Genomic DNA, 18,300 nt, shown 5'->3' on the forward strand with positions numbered 1-18,300 from the left:
AAGACAAAAAGAAATGGGTTAGTAGAAGGGAATACAGACTGGTAGACTTCAAGCTCAGTCAAAGCATTAAAAAAACTTGAACAAACCCGTTTGGGCTACCTTTAAAATCTAAGCACTTTCAGATTAAAAAAAATTTTTTTTTCTTCCCCTCTAGTTTTAAGTTTAACACTGGCGTGTTTCTGCCGCTGTTAGAAGTTTTTAATTATATTCTGTCCTATGGTATCAACTGTATACGAACCAGTTCCCTTTAGACAGTCCTCCACAAAGGCATCTCTTCCATTAGGCAGATAGCTCTCGAGTGCTTTGCCATAATCAAATAAACCAAATCAAATTATGCCTAGTGAATCAACACTTCTAAAAAAATTTAATGTATGGAAAAATTAGCCTATTTTATCATATAATTCCATTGAATTGAGGATTTTAGAATGTAGCTAATGTAATATTTATCCTCACTAAAATGACCAGAGAAACAATAATATGCTATCCTTACTTTATACTGTTTCAATTTTGTGTGTGTGTGTGTGTACCTCAGCTCATTTTGTAATAATTAAACACTGTGGCTTTTGATTCGATCGGCATTTCCCATGAAAAATTTTAACCATTGATAAGGCTAAAAAACGAGTTATTTGTGTAGACATATTCTCGAAAAAGACTGCTATGAGTAATGGTTTTATACATTCCTGGAAAATATTTTTCAAAAATGCAGCACGCATGCGTTGTTGAAGCCAATAAATTACTTTAATAATGCCTGACAGTTTCACTTTCTTATAAGGTACTCTGAGATATGTATGCACGCTTTAATAGTCGATAACTCATTTTAAAATTACTGGAATCTCGTTCAAGAGGCTTTTTCAAAATGTTTGTTACAGTTCTGAATTTAAGAGATTGTGTACTCGGTTGCAATTACACTTAAATATAATCATAGAAAAGTGATAAAAAATTCATTTTTTGTGAAATTTATGCAAAAACTGAAAATATTACTTCGAAATTAAAGAAAAATAAAGATCAAAATCAACCATCACTGACACTGCAAACTAATTGAAATGTTTAAAATTATTTGGCTAACAAATAACATTAAAAAGGGCGAAAATTGTATTTTTAATTTGCCATTTAAACTTCCACTTCTGCTGGCGCAAACATAACTTCCGGTTTGTCCTCTCTCAGAAGAAGTGGTATATCTCTACTTCTAATAAACATATCAAGAAAAGAAAAGTTGTTTTCGATGACTAACAGTGTGGCCTTTAAAAATGTGAAATAAAAAATATTTGAGATTTTTAGCCAAAATCTGCCTTTTGAAAAAGGTCCTTAAGTTAAATACACTCATGGCCATAAATTAAGGATAATGCAAAATCAGGCAAAGGAAGATTTAGAAGCAAAACAAATTTGACTTATTTGTAAAGCTTATTTATTAAACAAAAGGTAAAGAGTAAAAAAAGATGCTATATGTTTGATACTATTTAAAAAATTAGCGATTTTTTCTCCCTGGAGCAAATTACAAAAAAAAACCTATTTACAAAAAACCAATATTACATGGTTGGCATGATTGTTAATACATTGTATGTCTCCCAGACGTTGCAATACAGTCCGTACATCGCCTAAGCATGCTGAGTATCAAATTATCGATCTGATCTTGGGGGATATTACACCACTCAAAAAGCAATGCTCTCCGAAGTTCCGGTAGACATGTAGGAGGAGTTTGACGGGCTGCAACTCGTCGGCCAAGCATGTATCACACGTGCTCTACTGGATTCAAGTCCGGTGAGAATGCTGGCCAGTCCATACGGGTGATATCCTCCGATTGAAGGCATTCGCTTACGATGTTTGCACGGTGAGGACGGGCGTTTTCATCCATAAACACAAATTGTGCACCCATGGCGCCCCGAAACAAACGTACATGTTGATCCAGAATGACGTCAGGATAGATTAGGCTTGTCATGGCTCCAATTTGAACATGCAGGTCAGTTCTGGAACCCAGAATAATTCCGCCCCAAACGAGTACTCCTGCACTACCGAAACGGTGTCGTTCAATGATGTTTTCTTGGTGGTAACTGGTACCTGGAGCTCTCCGTATGAACGTCCGGCGAGAATCAGACTGCAAGCTAAACCTGGACTTGTCGGATAACATCACACAAGCCCACTGTTGCGGTGTCCACAATGCATGCTCTCTACTCCAGGCTAACCGCACGCGACAGTGAGTTGCAGTAAGTGGAACGCATCTGACAGGTCTACGAGCATATAGACCAATCTACCCTAAGCGTCTGTACACGGTCTGCCTTGAAATTGTCGTACCAGTGGCTGAAGAGAGCGGACGAGACAGTTCTGAGGCTGTGCTCCGCCTGTTTCTTTTTGTAGTAACTGCCAAATACCGGTCCTCATTCGGCGTTGTAACTCTGGGGCGACCTGTGCTGTAACGTCTACTCACATTACCATCATCTTGGAATCGTTGCCAAAGCCTGGAGATGACACTCTGGGCAATTCCAAGTTCGTCTGATACTTCCAGTTGTGTACGCCCACATTGCAGACGGCCGATAATTCTACCCTGTAAAACACCATCCAAATGCGTCCTTTGTGTCATAACTATTCGGTTATTGCACTGAAATGCTTATAAAGCGCCTGCGAACAATTTTACTTCTTTGACTGTTTTCCTTATAAATCACTCTCTTACACTCTCGTCATTGTGACGTACCATCTGTGTCATCTGGTTACTTCCTGAAATTTGCATATGATTCTTTAAGATGTGTATAGTGATTTTACAGGTGATATATTTATTTTAGAGTTCGATTTCCGCGTGACTCCGAATTATCCTTAATTTATGGACATGAGTGTATTTGAAGTAATGAATAGAACCAGACTAAGCTTCAAACATAGAAAATGGCGCCTAAAGCACAAATGAATTTGAAAACGCAGCTGAAGTACGAAGACAATAAGGAATTTACGTAGAGGGTTCATACCTGCGTATGCATTTACCTTTACTCAAATGAAGCAAAAGGATTTGTTCACAAGTTCCTTAACAAACATTGCGGAAGACAATGAACGCTAACAAGCATTACAAAGCGAAGCCGTTTAATGAAAAAATATCCCTGGGGCAGAAAAACAAAATCTGTATTGCAAGCGCGGTCAGAAATCTGAACATGTAAGAATAGCCATTGTTCTTAGTAAAGATAAACTAGATTGGTCAGCGAAGTTTTGTGAAAGGTTATTTGGCAATATACATAGTGATTAACTGTTTCTGAGAAATACTTTTCTGGACCAACGAGTTTGCGTCTAAATCAAACCGACACAATTGCAGTTATTTATTTTTTCCCCTCAATGGCAGATTGTGAACAGCTACAGTGTAACACAGTCCATTAATGTATTCAAGGCCAGATGCTGCGGTCTCTTTATTATGGAGGCACCTAATAGGCGGGCCACCATCACCTCCTATGAAGGGGACGGATAGTTACAACCGTGCCTTCTCCAGGATTCAAACCCAGGACCTTCTGTATGGTAGTCAGGGTTCCCTAACCACTATACCGTCTGGGCGGCTAAATTATTATTATTGATGCTTGTGATTGTTCTTTGTGTTATTAACAATACCTGAATACGAACTGTCATTACTGTGGAAAATGGTACTGATCCAATAATTTACTCTTCTTTATAGATTGTGCTTCATCTTGAAAATGAATATTAAGCTTAATAAAACCCATTTTCTAACGTCTTAGAACATTTTGCGTTTATTCCAGCTGCGATAATAAATACCAATTGGGAAAATTTATTGAGAGATAATGTTTTATCTCTGCTGAAAAGTTGTTTTCATTAATCAATAATAAAAAATAGAGGCATATATTATCTTAGTAGATAGGCACAAATTCTGAAAAATATTATCGTATTTATATTTAGGAAAGACATTGCGTCACCACAATATATGCAAGAATGCTACATTTACGTTTATGACCAAATCTAATTCTCAACTGTTATTAGTTTTCTAACTTACTTTTTAACCAAATCTAATTCTCATTGTAGTTCAACGGTTAGTTATCTAATTTATATGTTTTATATTTATCTTTATATTTATCTTTGCTTATGTTTTATATTTATCTGGTTTTATATCTATCTTTGCTTATGTTTTATATTTGTCTTGTTTTATATCTATCTTTGCTTATGTTTTATATTTATTTTGTTTTATATCTATCTTTGCTTATGTTTTATATTTATTTTGTTTTATATCTATCTTTGCTTATGTTTTATATTTATTTTGTTTTATATCTATCTTGCTGTATATCTATCTTTGCTATCTTTGATATATTTTATCTTTGCCGATGAATGACTCTATATACTCAATAATAGAGAATATCAGAGATATAGCATCTTAGTAGCTGGACACAATTTCTGAAAAATATTATAATATTTATTAATGGCAAAGACTTTACGTCACCATAAAATGTGCAAGAATTTTATGTTTATTAACCAAATCATTTTCTAATTTGTAACTCTATGATTAGTTCTCTAAGTAATATTTTTTATATTTATATTATTATCTCTGCTAAAGAATTGTACTGTTTAATCAAGAGTCGAGAATATTTGAGACTTAATATCTTAGTAGCTTGGAAGAATTTCTGAAAGTATGTTATTATATTTATCAATGACAAAGACATTGCATCACTATGAAACAATTTTAAAATGTAACCTTTTAGTTTATTAATCAAATTTTGTTCTCATTTGTTATTCTATGGTTAATTAATTTGTTCTCTAACTTATATTTTTCATACTGATATTTTTATCTCTGCTGAAGAATGGTTTTATTTAATCAGTAGTGGAGAATACTAGAAACTTAATATCGCAGTATTTGAGGGGGAAAATTTCTAAAAAATATTATGATATATATCTGCGGCAACGACATTGCGTCACCGCAAAATGTGTAATTAGGTTTAAGTTTATTAATCAAATCTTATTCTCATTTCTAATTCTGTGATTAACTCTCTAATTTATTTGTTCATTGCAGCTTGTTTTGTATTTTAAAAAGAGATTACCATTCATGATAAGCCTTAAAGAATAAATAAATATCGTTCCGTTTCTGAATTTTTCCTTTGCAGATAAGTCATGAAATTCAGCTTATTATCTGGAACTTATTATTAGAAGGTATTACAGCGCATTTAGAAGTATGAGCAACTTCTTAAATTGAAATAATTATAAAATTTTAGAAAGTTAAAAAAATACAACATTGTTAAGATCTGATTTGAGAACAGTAGGAATTCTTCACTGTCGTACTGGAAAATCGAAATTGTGATGCTGTTGAACTGGTACATACTTTTTGCTATGAAGTGGAAATTGTTATACCAGAATAAGTAGAATAACCTATAGTAGTAGTAATTTGCAGAAGTAAATTGCTTTATTTTATTTTACTTGAAGTAAATTGCTTTACTTTATTTCAAAATATTACAAAATTAACAATAGTTTTTTTTCATAGAATTCAAATTATGTACGTTTTTAATTTATACATTTTAACAAATATTAGTACATGAGCCTGCTTATGACTTCAAGATCTCATTTAATTGTTATTTTCTTATATAATTATTCCTTCTATAACATTTCTACTTTCAATGCTTTATGTCATGTTTTCAGTTAAGATTAATGAATATTTATGTTTAGTTGATTGCTTAACAGCTAAAAATAAAACAATTTCCAATGTCTTGACGTTTTCCGTAGCAGAATTCGTTTATTATTAAAGCAGAGTACATTCAAAATAAAAGAAGGAATGACATTTAAAATATTAATTTTAGGATCTAAATAATAATGAAATAAAATGAAGCAGTATTACATGTTTTTTAAGTGTTTTTATAATCATAACAAAAATCAGTTATATCTTAAAATGGATTACATGATTAATTCTTATTTCATTCATATAATTATATCACTTGTAATGTCTATTAAGATCAATAAATAGCCATTTTATTTATTTATTTAATGGCGTAACTACTATATTAATGAAAGAAGGAACAATTGTAGATGCATTCATTTTAAACTGTTTCAGGTACTGTGCGAGAAACAAACAGATAACTACCTCCAGCAAAGTTTCAGAGATGACACATATTTACCTTTGAAATATAGGTAAGTAAAATTTGAGAATAATTTTTAAAATAAGAGGAATGTTTGTGTGTTACTGTATGGTTTACTAAAACAAAAAGGTAACGATGGCGATCAAAATTTACCGCCCTATCTCACACACAAATATAGAAAATAGCTATTCAGTTACACAAGTATCAAGCTTATGTTTGGCGTACATTTAATCATTTCTCGATTTCGAGGGTAAACAGGTACAAATCCTTTTTACTTCCTTGTACGAAGTAAAAAGGAAGTATTGTAATCGCGAAAAGTTTCAGGCAGCATATTTCAACGAAAATATCCATTTTGACCGCTATCGAATGCAATTTAACGATGTTTTTGCGTGATATCTGTACGTAAGGATAGAATAAAATACTCTTTTCCTTCAAAAAAATTATAAAACTGCTTTAAAATTAATTCTGAAGAGAATTTTTCGTGACGTCTGTACGAACGTATGTACGTATCTCGCATAACTCAAAAACGAGTAGCCTCAGAACGTTGAAATTTTGTATATGGGACTGCTATAACATGTAGATGTGCACCTCGTATTTTGGTTGCAATCGGCCGCACCAAACCTATATAAATATATTTATATATATATATCCACTCTGTTACCTGGCTCAGTGATCTCAGTTTCTTTACTCTTATATGTTTGTAAATTGTACATTTTTTGCTTTAAAAATGATTGAATAATGTTTTTTTATCTTCCGGTTAAGGATTTTATGTCTTTAGTAAATCTGTGTGCAATATTTTTAGAATTATCAGCAATTTTAAAGTTGTTTAATTGCCGCTAAGCCTTTATTAATGGCGGCCATTGATGTTTACATTTGAAACAGGAGACTAGTAGATTTGTTGCCAATCTAGAGAAACTTAGCTTCGCAACAACAAAGATAACGCATTCATTTATTATTGCCAATTAAATCATGCTTAATTCTTTCTTGAATTTTTTCGAGGAAATAAGTGTTTGAGATTTACTTCGTAATTTTTAATATAGATATTTTGAGTTCTTATGTATTTTTGCCTTCTCGCGAAGTGAGAATTGAATTAATTAAATGAGAAATACTCAATCGTCTGTGAAAAACTGTTTCTTTGCTTAATTTCTTTTATACATCATTCTAGCTTTATTATAGTATTTGAAGAGAACATGTGGCAACGATTAGATAATTCTATTCTTTAAATGATATAAATTTTGTGCATTATGAGTTATAATATGAACGAAATATATAAGTTAACTTTTATATAATTATTGGATTATATAACAGTTAACTTAGTTTCCGTTATATAATTATTATATAAGTTAAGTGAATCTAGCGCCAGAGTGTCGCTATGGTAAACAAATACTAGAGTGAATTTTAAAGAATTTATTTATTCCATTGTGGTTTATGCGCTGTCGGCGAAGTAGATTTAATTCAATCCAATAAGTTTAAATGAAATGCAAGAAGAAATGCGTATAATTTAATATTCCAAATAAATATTCCAATACAAGGAAGTAATGTGGTGTACACATCAGATTTTTTATTAGAAGCAAAGAAAAGCAACGGAGGAAAAGACAAAGGTTGTATTTATACCCAACAGGAGTAAAGCGAATGAGAAGTAACGCCATCTTTTGGGAGAAATAGTAACGAAAATGGAATAATTATTTTAATGGAATTTTAAAAGCGTTGGGAAGAACTGGATTAAAATTAACTGAACTAGATTAATCTTTGTGAACCTGAAAACTTAAAGAAAATCTCATTCATCAATGTAAAAAATGTTTTGGATAATTTTTGCAGACCTAAAGTCAAAATTGTGATTAAATTTGCAACTATGATAAGCTATCGAAGACTTGTTAATATCGCCTTTTCTGAAATAAGTTTCGTGTGCCTTGATACGAATACTTAATACTGTTTCGGCTTGGCCGATATATTTTAAACCGTACTGGCAAGATATCCTATAAATTTCTTAAGAATTAAATTAACAAGGGTTTCGATTCGAAGGGAAATTAACGAGTATTTGATAGCTAATCACAGTTGAAAATTTAATCATAATTTTGACCTTTTTGTTTGCAAAAATTATCTAAAAACATCTTTCATTGGCTAAGTGCATTTTCTTAAAGCTTTTCATGTTCACGCAGACTTATCTTGTTTACTTTCGGCTTTGAATCCAATCCAATACCTCCTTATCATTTTGAAATCCTAGTAACTGAATTTTTCAATCTCTTTCACTAGTTCTTCCCACGGATTGCGCTACCTTGTCTTTAACTTTGCCCCTGTTGGGTCTAAATACATCCGGGCTCTCCTTCGTTGCAGATTTCTTTACTCTTGGTGAAGAGAGACCTGCACTTGTTTGCCCGCGAAATCAATAGTGTCTTGACTAAAATCTACACGAAACACAATGTTGTTATTTTGCTAATTTTAAAACTATGTAGATTAATGAGAGGATCAAAATCATTTATTTGAAGTTTATCAAATAAGTTTATTTGAAGTTCAAATTTTGAGCGTAAGGTGCATTTGCCCCTCACTCCCTATTTTAACTTCGCTAATTTTTTCTTGTCCTTTATGCTTGATCAGATAGCCTGGCTCAGTGAAAGTAAGCGGCCAGTGCAACTCTGATTAAAAATCTAGTTATAACCACGTGCAGTGCTGATAAGTACCACGTGTTTCTGTGACTCCTTTATTTTCTTCTTTCTAAGTATTTCTTTCTCCTGATGAGGAGGGACCTTTAGCTGCCCTCGAAATCGATTGAGTGTTTCATTATACCTACGCTAAATACAAGGTTGCTTTTACGAATTTGATTGTCACATTAGCGTATTTCTCTTCTAGTCTAATGAGAGGATATTTGCAGTATGTGTAGAAAACTATTTTTGCGACATTATATATACATATATATACATACATTGACCTGTCATAAGCAACAGGAATGAAGAGATAGTATAACACACACAAACTATGTATTTCTTGAAAATTTCTGGAGCACGTTTTTCTGGACAAAGCTGCAGTTATTACATTTTTTACTTGTTACCACGTTAACATTCGGTGATTTTCCATTTTAGCGAAATTTCCCTCTACGGATTTTTAAGCGTCATGTGTCTTTACAAAATTCAAAACATTGGAAACGCCTATTATTATCAGTTTCAACAGCAATTACCATTTGAATATTGCTTTAGTGATATGTTCCCCTAATTATGTTAATTAACAATGAAAAGTGAAAAAATAGTCTTCATCTATCTTGAACAATTCATTAGAGCCAGGTATTAAGATGAATGCGACATTTAGGAACATAAATTTTAGATTTTATTTACCAATAATGTTATTACCCTGGTGAAATTTCCACAACATACGAGTAATTAACGTGATGGAGCATAAACGAATCCACAGATCAAATCGTTCACTAATTCCCATCTTGAGGCTAGGCCAAAATTGCACGGACATTCTCCCCCAGCCACCCCAAAACTATCACCACTAGAGGTATAAATAGCGTTGAGTGATCAAATTTTGCAAATCGAGCTTTCTTATACTTACCTAGCACTGGGGATGTCTTGATTAAATAAAAGACTACCCCCGAACAGAGGCTTCCCACTGCACTTCGAGAGGCTGACGTTCGCCTCTTCCGCAAATGGCGGTTGTATGGGGTGCGTAATTTTTCGAGGCAGGTGGAAATACCGTTACGGAGAGTTGGTTAAAGAACATTTTACGTTATTTTTTCTAGCATATCAGAGCAAGTAGCTTTGCATGCAAATTGTTCTAACAGTTAACAACAATTTTTAATTCCTTTTATAATTAAAATCGTAAATTAGTTGACTAACAATAATGATAACATTTCTACATACAGATACATATATATATACAAAGCTTTTTCAGCTAAAATACCTTATATTTGTATACAAATATTTCTTATCCCTTATTACTTAATCAAAAGTTATTTTATCCATGGTATATCATGTTTCCAGGTATATCATGCTAATTTCTGTAACCTGATATACCTGGAAACGTATCATCCTAAAACATTACACAGTAAGGGCATGCACTGTTTAATGTTTTGTTGTTACCGCTGAACTCATAGATGAACTAGGGATGGATGAAAGTAAATAAAGGAAAAATTTCGGTGCTTAACTCATCAACACTATTTTTATGCCAGTACCCTCAATAAAACCGCCTGAAAACACCCTTTAGCTGAATCAGGAGTACCTATCAGTTCATTGTTATTCCTCACTTCCCAATTTCACGAAACTGTTTTATATATATTCGGTAATATCAAGGCTACATATGAAGTTCAATATATATTTTATATCCTCAAGGAAATAAGTTTTAGGAATATTGTGAGTGTTTCATGTGACGAAACAGTTATTTTTTAAGAAGATATCACATATTTTATTTAATTACATAAAAAATTTCTGTTTTTCTTAAATAATTAATGTATGAATTCCATTGAGTAATTAATAATTTCAAAGCAAATAAGGAATTTTTGGAGAAGATTGTAAAAGAATGAATTCGAGGTTTGCTCTAATACATTTAATATGCTATATCTTTCGTTTTAAGATTATAAAAAAAGGAATTCGATCTTTAGAAGTACATATCTTTCGTCATATATATCTTCTCTAATACATTTAATGTATATCTTTCGTTTCAAGATTGTAAAAGAATGAATTCGAGCTTTGGTCTAATACATTTAATATATATCTTTCGTTTCAAGATTGTAAAAGAATGAATTCGAGCTTTGCTCTAATACATTTAATATGTATCTTTCGTTTCAAGATTGTAAAAGAATGAATTCGTGCTTTGCTCTAATACATTTAATATATATCTTTCGTTTCAGAGTGATAGGAGCAATATCTAATCGGCCAGAGTTTGCAGAGGATTTTAACTGCCCGTCAGATGCCCCAATGAATCCGAAAACTAAATGCCAAATTTGGTAGGCACGTCTAGAGAAGATATTACATTTCAAAATCATATATTGGAATAACTGGTGAAAGTATTTTTGCTCACTTACTGAATCATTTTGCACAAATGTGGAAATGATACTACATGTAAAACAGTTAAACTGTTGTACTTTAAACTGATATTTATATTTAAATAAACTACTACTATTCTTATACTAGATTCCTGTTATTTGTTTAGATAAATCTACTCAGGAAAAACAGCATTATTTCTGAAACAGTGTAAATTTTATCTGCCATGCATTTGCTTAAGATAACAAATTTCTTACAATGAGAAAAATACAACAACGTTGATTTCAAGTCTTTTACATGCAATATCTTCAATACTATCAGTATCAATGTCAATATCTTTATATATATAAGCGGCTAAAGTGTGTGTCGCCGATAGTTTATTGTTGCCACTCGAAAAAATGAGCGCGGAAATTAACGATTCCGCAGTTTCTAATTAATATCTCGGCCGATTAAAGTCGTACGAAGATGAGAACGGTATCGTTGGATTCGGAGAATTTTATGGAATCCGAGGATACGTGTCTCGAATTTCAACTCGGCGCCGTTCCTAGACATTCCAGAAAAAAGAATTTGGCACTTGGCCAAATCTCTGTAATAGGGAAAACCCAAGAAAGAAAGTGGAATATGTAGGGAAAACGTAGGGAAAATTAGGTTTTAATTAATATCTCGGCTAATTAAAGTCCCAAGAAGACGCGAATGGTCAAAATGGCGTGCCACGGACCTGCGGAATCCAACGGTGTGCTTCGTTAAGCCCGTATATATATATATGGCTTAAGTGCCTGTTTGTCGCCGATAGTTTATTGGTTGCTTGCGTAACTGTACTAGCCAATGGGGTGAAGTTGGGTTGCAGTTTCAATTAAGACGTAGACAAGTTCCTCCAAAACTTGCCTTTGCTATGACCATCCATATGTCTTAGGGCCAAACGCTTAACCGTGTTGGCATTTTTTGACCTGAGCCTGCATTTGGACACGGTCAACTTTATGTTGCCTGTTCAAGAGTTCGTGAAAGAACGGACGTAAAATTAAAAATAATCGATGGTCCTCTGCAAGGCGAGCTTAAAAATGATGGAAAGATCTACACAAGAAATGTTGTGTACAAAGAGATCTTTGACATGTGAGTTAACATTTCATTATTTAAATCATCTTTATTGATTGAGCCAGCGATGGTTTCTTAAGAAATGTACCGCCAGTGGTTTCCTCCATTACACTCTAAGCAATTAAGCAATTAGAAGGGGGCAATCCCGTGGGGCAGTAAGCAAAGGGGCGTCCTCGCCGTCTACCCTGGGTGATTCAGTTTAAATTAGGAGGCACCTTTGCACAAATCATTTTAATTACAATTTATAATATCTAGAACAGCGGTTATTTCGTATGACCGCCGGGCTTTCTAGTAATATATATAAACAGAGAGAGAGAGAAAGATCTGTGATGAGCAACAACAATGATAAGATAGCGTAACACAACAAAACACAGTTTAATTGCATGAAAACTTACATTTAGCATACAAATGTTTTTCAACCACACCTAATTGCCCAAAAAGTTATATAGCTGTCTACATTCGTGAAGAATTCAAACTTATCATATCATCACGCAACATCAGTCCTTGACTCTCGTTGACTGGTGGGTAAAATTCTACAAATCCTTTCCCCCTATTCAGTTGCCGTATAGTTACTTCAAAGTTAAGTTCAATTTCTCCGGTTTCTTGAGAGAACGAGGCACATTCTCTGGAGGTTTTCTGGAGATATCATTATCTGAATCCGGCGACTGTGCTCACCAGTCACTTTAAAAAAGAACTGCTCTAGGAGCAGAGTATACGGACAAGTCTTGGCTGCAAATTCTGTAGAGAAAACACTCTTTGAGTAGCATGATTTAGTACATTTTACTCTGTTTTTAGTTTCACAGTTCTTTACCTATTTCACCTGGAAATAATTCAATACCTCTAGTTAAAGCCTAAACTAAGCGCGTTTTGAAATCTTCTCCAACTAGCATAATGTCATCGACTTTAATGTGATATATTTGAGGATTTTGTAGATATCTTTAAGTACGTTGCCCTAAATATTCCTTTCTAAAGCGTAATCTCAAATCTGGTAACACGGTGCTTTATTTTGTTCCGTAAAATATTAGGACCAAACTTGTTCCATAAAATATTAGGATCAAACTCTGCAATATCTGAGTTCGGTCTGTCGATTAAGAATATAGCTAGAGTTAATGGCATCAGATCTCACATGTCTTCCGATCGATACGTTTAGATCAAGAATTTATGATTTTTTTCAGAATCACATATCATTCTCATAAACTCGTCGTAACGTAAGCTGTCATAACATAAGTTATGTGATAGCTATTCCTGAAGATCTTCTAAGAAGCTCTTTAATGAATCTAACAAGCCTCACTCATCAGTCTCCCAACCATCCTGTCGTGCGAGGAAGAAACTTCCAAACTGGCTCATTGAACCCCCGTTAATCGATTTATTTTAGTTCAGTCTATTTCTCTGAGATAGTTGTAAGCACATTGAAAATGTCTGTCGTTGTCACAATACTTGTTTCTAGGTCATTCTAGTCTCAAGGTTGACTTAAGATTTAAAACATGACATATACAAAGGCAAATCCATTATACAGATATCTACTTATTTCGGGACAAAGCTAAGATGCATATTATCTCATTTCTGATGTGTTACCATGTTGATTCTCTTGCGTGATACATGAAAAGACAGTGACATTGTGCAGAATTGATGCATTAGTTGACAAATTTCTGGACCACGTATTTCTGGACAAAGCTCTATGTCACTGAATTTTTCACGTGTTACCACGTTAAAATTCTTTTTCTTCCGTTTCAGCCGAATTACCCTCTACAGATTTTTAAGCCTCATGTGTCTTTGCAAAACTGAATACATTAGAGACTCCTATTATTATCAATTCAAACACCAATTACCATTTGATTAATTGCTTTAGTGATATGTGTCCCCTAATTATGGTAATTAACAATGAAAAATAAAATATTAATCTTCATCTATCTTGAATAATTCATTAGAGCCAGGTATTAAGATGAATGCGAAATTTAGGAACATCACTTTTAGGTTTTATTTACCAATAATGTTATTACCCTGGTGAAATTTCCACAAAATCATTAATGTGACGGAGCATAAACGAATCCACAGATCAAATAGCTCACTAATTCCTATCTTGAGGCTAGGCCAAAATTCCACAGGCATTCTCCCCCAGCCACCCCAAAACTATCACCACTAGAGGTATAAATAGCGTTGAGTGATCAAATTTTGCAAAGTGAGCTTTTTCATACTTACCTAGCACTGGGGATGCCTTGATCAAATAAAAGACTACCCCCGAACAGAGGCTTCTCACTGCACTTCGAGAGGCTGACGTTCGCCTCTTCCGCAAATCGCGGTTGTATGGGGTGCATAATTTTTGATAGCGGGGACTGCGTTCGCGCTGTCCCTAGACTCTTAAAAAGAAAGTTATTTATTTCTCTATTGAAGTGTTATGCCGGAAATGTAATGCTTCAGGAATGTGACAAAGAAGGAAGAACTCTATTTCAGAAATATGCGTGAGAAACTGTAGCGGCCAACCGAGGCAGGTGGAAATACCGTTCCGAAGAATTGGTTAAAGAACATTTTACGTTATTTTCCCTAGCATATCAGAGCAAGTAGCTTTGCATGCAGATTGTTCTAACAGTTAACAACAATTTTTAATTCCTTTTATAATTGAAACCGTAAATTAGTTGACTAACAGTAATAATAACATATATACGAGCGTATATAACGTACATACATATATATACAAAGCTTTTTCAGCTAAAATTCCTTACAAATATTCCTTATCCCTTATTAGTTAATCAAAAATTGTTTTATGTACCTTAAACTGGAAACATGTCGTGCTAAAGAAATTACACAGTAAAAAAGGTTTTCAAATCATAAATATTAAATTAAAAATTGTATTATATATGAAAGCAATCACATACCATTAAAAATTTTCTGTCTCAGTGCAGTAATAAATGAGGTATATTGTTTTATAATACAAGGATAAAAGTTCTTATTCTGAATTACATGAATATGCTTCACCATAGATCATGCTTTCTTCTTTAACACACTCTTCACATTTATTCATTTATTCTAATGGAGTAAACGTACATGTCATAAATATATATGTAATGATATTTTTAAATCAATTGATTAAATTAAATTCTATTAATATTGTTTAATAATGTGTTGGCGATTCTCTACCTAAATTGCATCCCTGTTCCTAAATTTTGGCGAAATCCTTTCTTTAGTATAAAATATATTAACCTGTTGGCGCCCGCCAAATCGCCAAACTCATAAATCTGTCATATTACATAAAGTACTTAAGAACACTCCTGATGAGAAGATAGCGTCACCTCGTGATTTCAATTAATATCGCTGATTGGAGGAGCTTCGTGACGTACACATATGTATAAGTAGGGCTTCTGCTCGAGGTACGAGAAGAACGCTTACGAGATGGATGCTAAAATAAACCTACCACTTTATATTCCAAAATTTGTCTCATTCCTGTTGCCCCGGCTGCACAAAACAAATAATGTATGAGAAATTACATTTCAGAAAGCCGGTAGGATACCACCTTCAAAGGGATTATCTAAAAAAGAAAATACCGCAAGGATTATACGGATAAAATGTTACGCACTTTAGATGAATTTGCCGCTGTGCGACTTCTATGTTTCTACATATTTCGCTAGGCGTTCTTGCTTCAAGAGAATCATCCTTCTGTTACCTGTATTCTGGTATTCTGCAGATTATTTTACGTTCAGAGAAGCATCCTTCTGCCCCCTGTGATGTGTGATCTGTGTTTCCATCGAAAGTTCGTCGTTCATCAAATGTGCTCTTACCGTTGAACTACTTTTGAGGATGGAAATCTTTCCCTACGTCTACGCCGTTCTGTGTTGCTCTCGAGAGCTTTGTGCTTGTGTGGTGATTGATCGTGTTTTGCGAAAATCTAATCAAGAGTGCACAAAAATGTGTATTTTCGTGTCGATTTCATCACTCGTATTCTCGTCACAATAAGTCAAACAGAAGCAATTAGTAAAAAGATTGGTGATGCAAATGATATTATTACTATTGAGTTATAATTACTGATTTAATAATAGTGTTTTTATTTTGAAAATTTTAAAAAGTAATATTTTGGTATAAATGTATTTTAAATTTGGTATTTTAAGGATGTATTTTGGTTTTAATATTGTTTTGGGAAAATTTAAAGAGTATTATTTTTGAATTAGTTTTATTTATGAAAGTATTATTAGTTTTATTTATAAAGTATTATTAAAAGAATAATGGCTAATGAAAACCTCTCTTATCCTGATGATTCATTAAGGGCAGCTAGCGCTGAACCTGAAACAAGTATAATTCCCTTTGACGCCAGAATGATATGGATATAAATTCATGGCTTGAGTACTTTAACAAAACTCATTTAGATAAAGATGAAACGTGGAAGCTTAATAATGTAGTTCGATATCTAAAAGGTAATGCACTTAGCGTATATGTCAGAAACTGCCATAAAATTACTAAATATGTGGAATTAGTCCAAATTTTAAAGGAAAATTTTTTCGACCCCACTTTAACTACGTTTGGTGATTTTGCCAATTACAAGTACAATCATAAAGAGGACATAATGCAATATTTTCGCAAAAAATTAGATATTGGTAAAAAATTAAATCTAACTCATGAAATGATCTTGGAGGGTCTGACGGATGGCCTTCCTACAGAATTAAAATCCTTAATGACGATCAACGCACCCTCTGACCCCATCTCTTGGCTTACTCATGTCCATAAGCTTATTAAGATTAGAGAAAATCAACAAATCAAAAGTGCACCTCCCAGATTTGTTACTCCGATTGAGAACAGTCCCCAAGATTACAATCGATTTAATAGAAGTAGAATTTCAGCTACTGTGAGACATTCTCCTAGACCCAACAATTTCCAACGTTTTCAGAGACCAAGTAATTTTTATAATCGGTTCAGTGGTCCAGGATTTACAAGCCATCATAATTATAATTCTCAAAATAGATTGCCATTGCCACCTAGTCCCTGTAGACTTTGCACCCGGAACGGAATCCCAAATGCTTTTCACTGGTTTCAGGTTTGTCCTTTCAGAAGGGAGAGATCTGATACACCTAATGTTACGCCCCTTGCAATAGAACCAACCCCAGAAACCCCTCACAGTAGTTGACTATTAAAGGTGTCGGGATATTTGCCCAATAAGAAACGTCTAGAGTGTGTTGTAGACAGTGGTGCCACCATATCAATAATTTCTTCCAAAACAGCTAGACAATTACGTTTAAAATTGCAAAGAGTTAGATCATTTTCAGTAACCCAAACTAAAGGAAAAATAATCTTCAACAAAATATGTTGTATACAAATGAAAATTGGACGGATTAGTAAACAAATTACCTTGTTTGTTCTTGATAATAATTTGAATTATGTAATTTTAGGACTTTATGAATGCAAATTATTTGAGTTGAGTATTGATTGTACTAATTTAAAAATTAAACAGAGAGCTATTGTACTTAATGATGACTGCCATTTTGACAGCCGACCCATATCTCTACACCTCCAACTTCAAGGTGGTACAACAAATGTTTATCCATGTGTTAATAATAATGATGATGATGTAAGAAATTTTCCAACCTGTAAATCTCGGACTACAAATCCAAAGGAATTAGTTTCTCAGTCTAACATTTATGTGAAAAATGCTGTTTCTAATACTGTCGATAACAAAAAGTATAACTTGGAAAAATTGTTAAATGATTATTCATCTGTGTTTTCTAAAAATAAGTATGATGTAGGAAAAATTAATATTGAACCTCAACGAATTAATTTAAATTCTGATTTGCCTGTATCATTAAGACCTTATAGAACATCCCCTATGGAAGAAGAGGAAATTAAGACCCAAATTGATCAATTATTACAAGCAGGTATAATTAAAGAAAGTTGTAGCCCATATTCGTCCCCCGTGACTTTAGTACTTAAACGTGAGGAAGGAAAAAAAACTAGATTATATATAGATTATCGAAAATTGAATTCCCTGGCTAAAACAGATGCAAACCCTCTTCCTCGCATTGACACTTTGTTAGACAAATTAAGTAAAGCAAAAGTATTTTCTACAATTGATTTGAGATCTGGTTTCTGGCATATCCCGATTCACCCTGCAGATACTGAGAAATTAGCTTTTTGCACGAATTTTGGATTATTCGAATGGTTAAGACTCCCTTTTGGTTTCAAAAATGCTCCTGCAATTTTTAACAGAACAATTAGACGAA

General features: G+C 33.3%; 1 protein-coding gene and 1 non-coding gene across 2 annotated transcripts in view; both read left to right on the forward strand.

Moving 5' to 3' along the window:
* LOC118198482 (neprilysin-2-like) overlaps nucleotides 1-11,152 on the forward strand; it is a 123,805-nt gene extending 112,653 nt beyond the window's left edge. The window contains exons 20-21 of the mRNA XM_035370178.2: nucleotides 6,011-6,087; nucleotides 10,876-11,152. Coding sequence (XP_035226069.1) covers nucleotides 6,011-6,087; nucleotides 10,876-10,975 — 177 coding nt within the window. The 3' untranslated portion in view covers nucleotides 10,976-11,152. The remainder of the gene's footprint in view (nucleotides 1-6,010; nucleotides 6,088-10,875) is intronic.
* A 3,139-nt stretch (nucleotides 11,153-14,291) lies between these two features.
* Nucleotides 14,292-14,453, forward strand: LOC118198483 (U1 spliceosomal RNA). The gene has a single exon (XR_004759777.1). It is a non-coding gene; the product is annotated as a U1 spliceosomal RNA (small nuclear RNA).
* Nucleotides 14,454-18,300: the final 3,847 nt, after the last annotated feature.

Source organism: Stegodyphus dumicola, chromosome 11 (genome assembly GCF_044657685.1).
Source record: "Stegodyphus dumicola isolate Sdum_Otavi_A_Nest chromosome 11, ASM4465768v1".
In the NCBI taxonomy this organism is placed as follows: Eukaryota; Metazoa; Arthropoda; class Arachnida; order Araneae; family Eresidae; genus Stegodyphus; species Stegodyphus dumicola.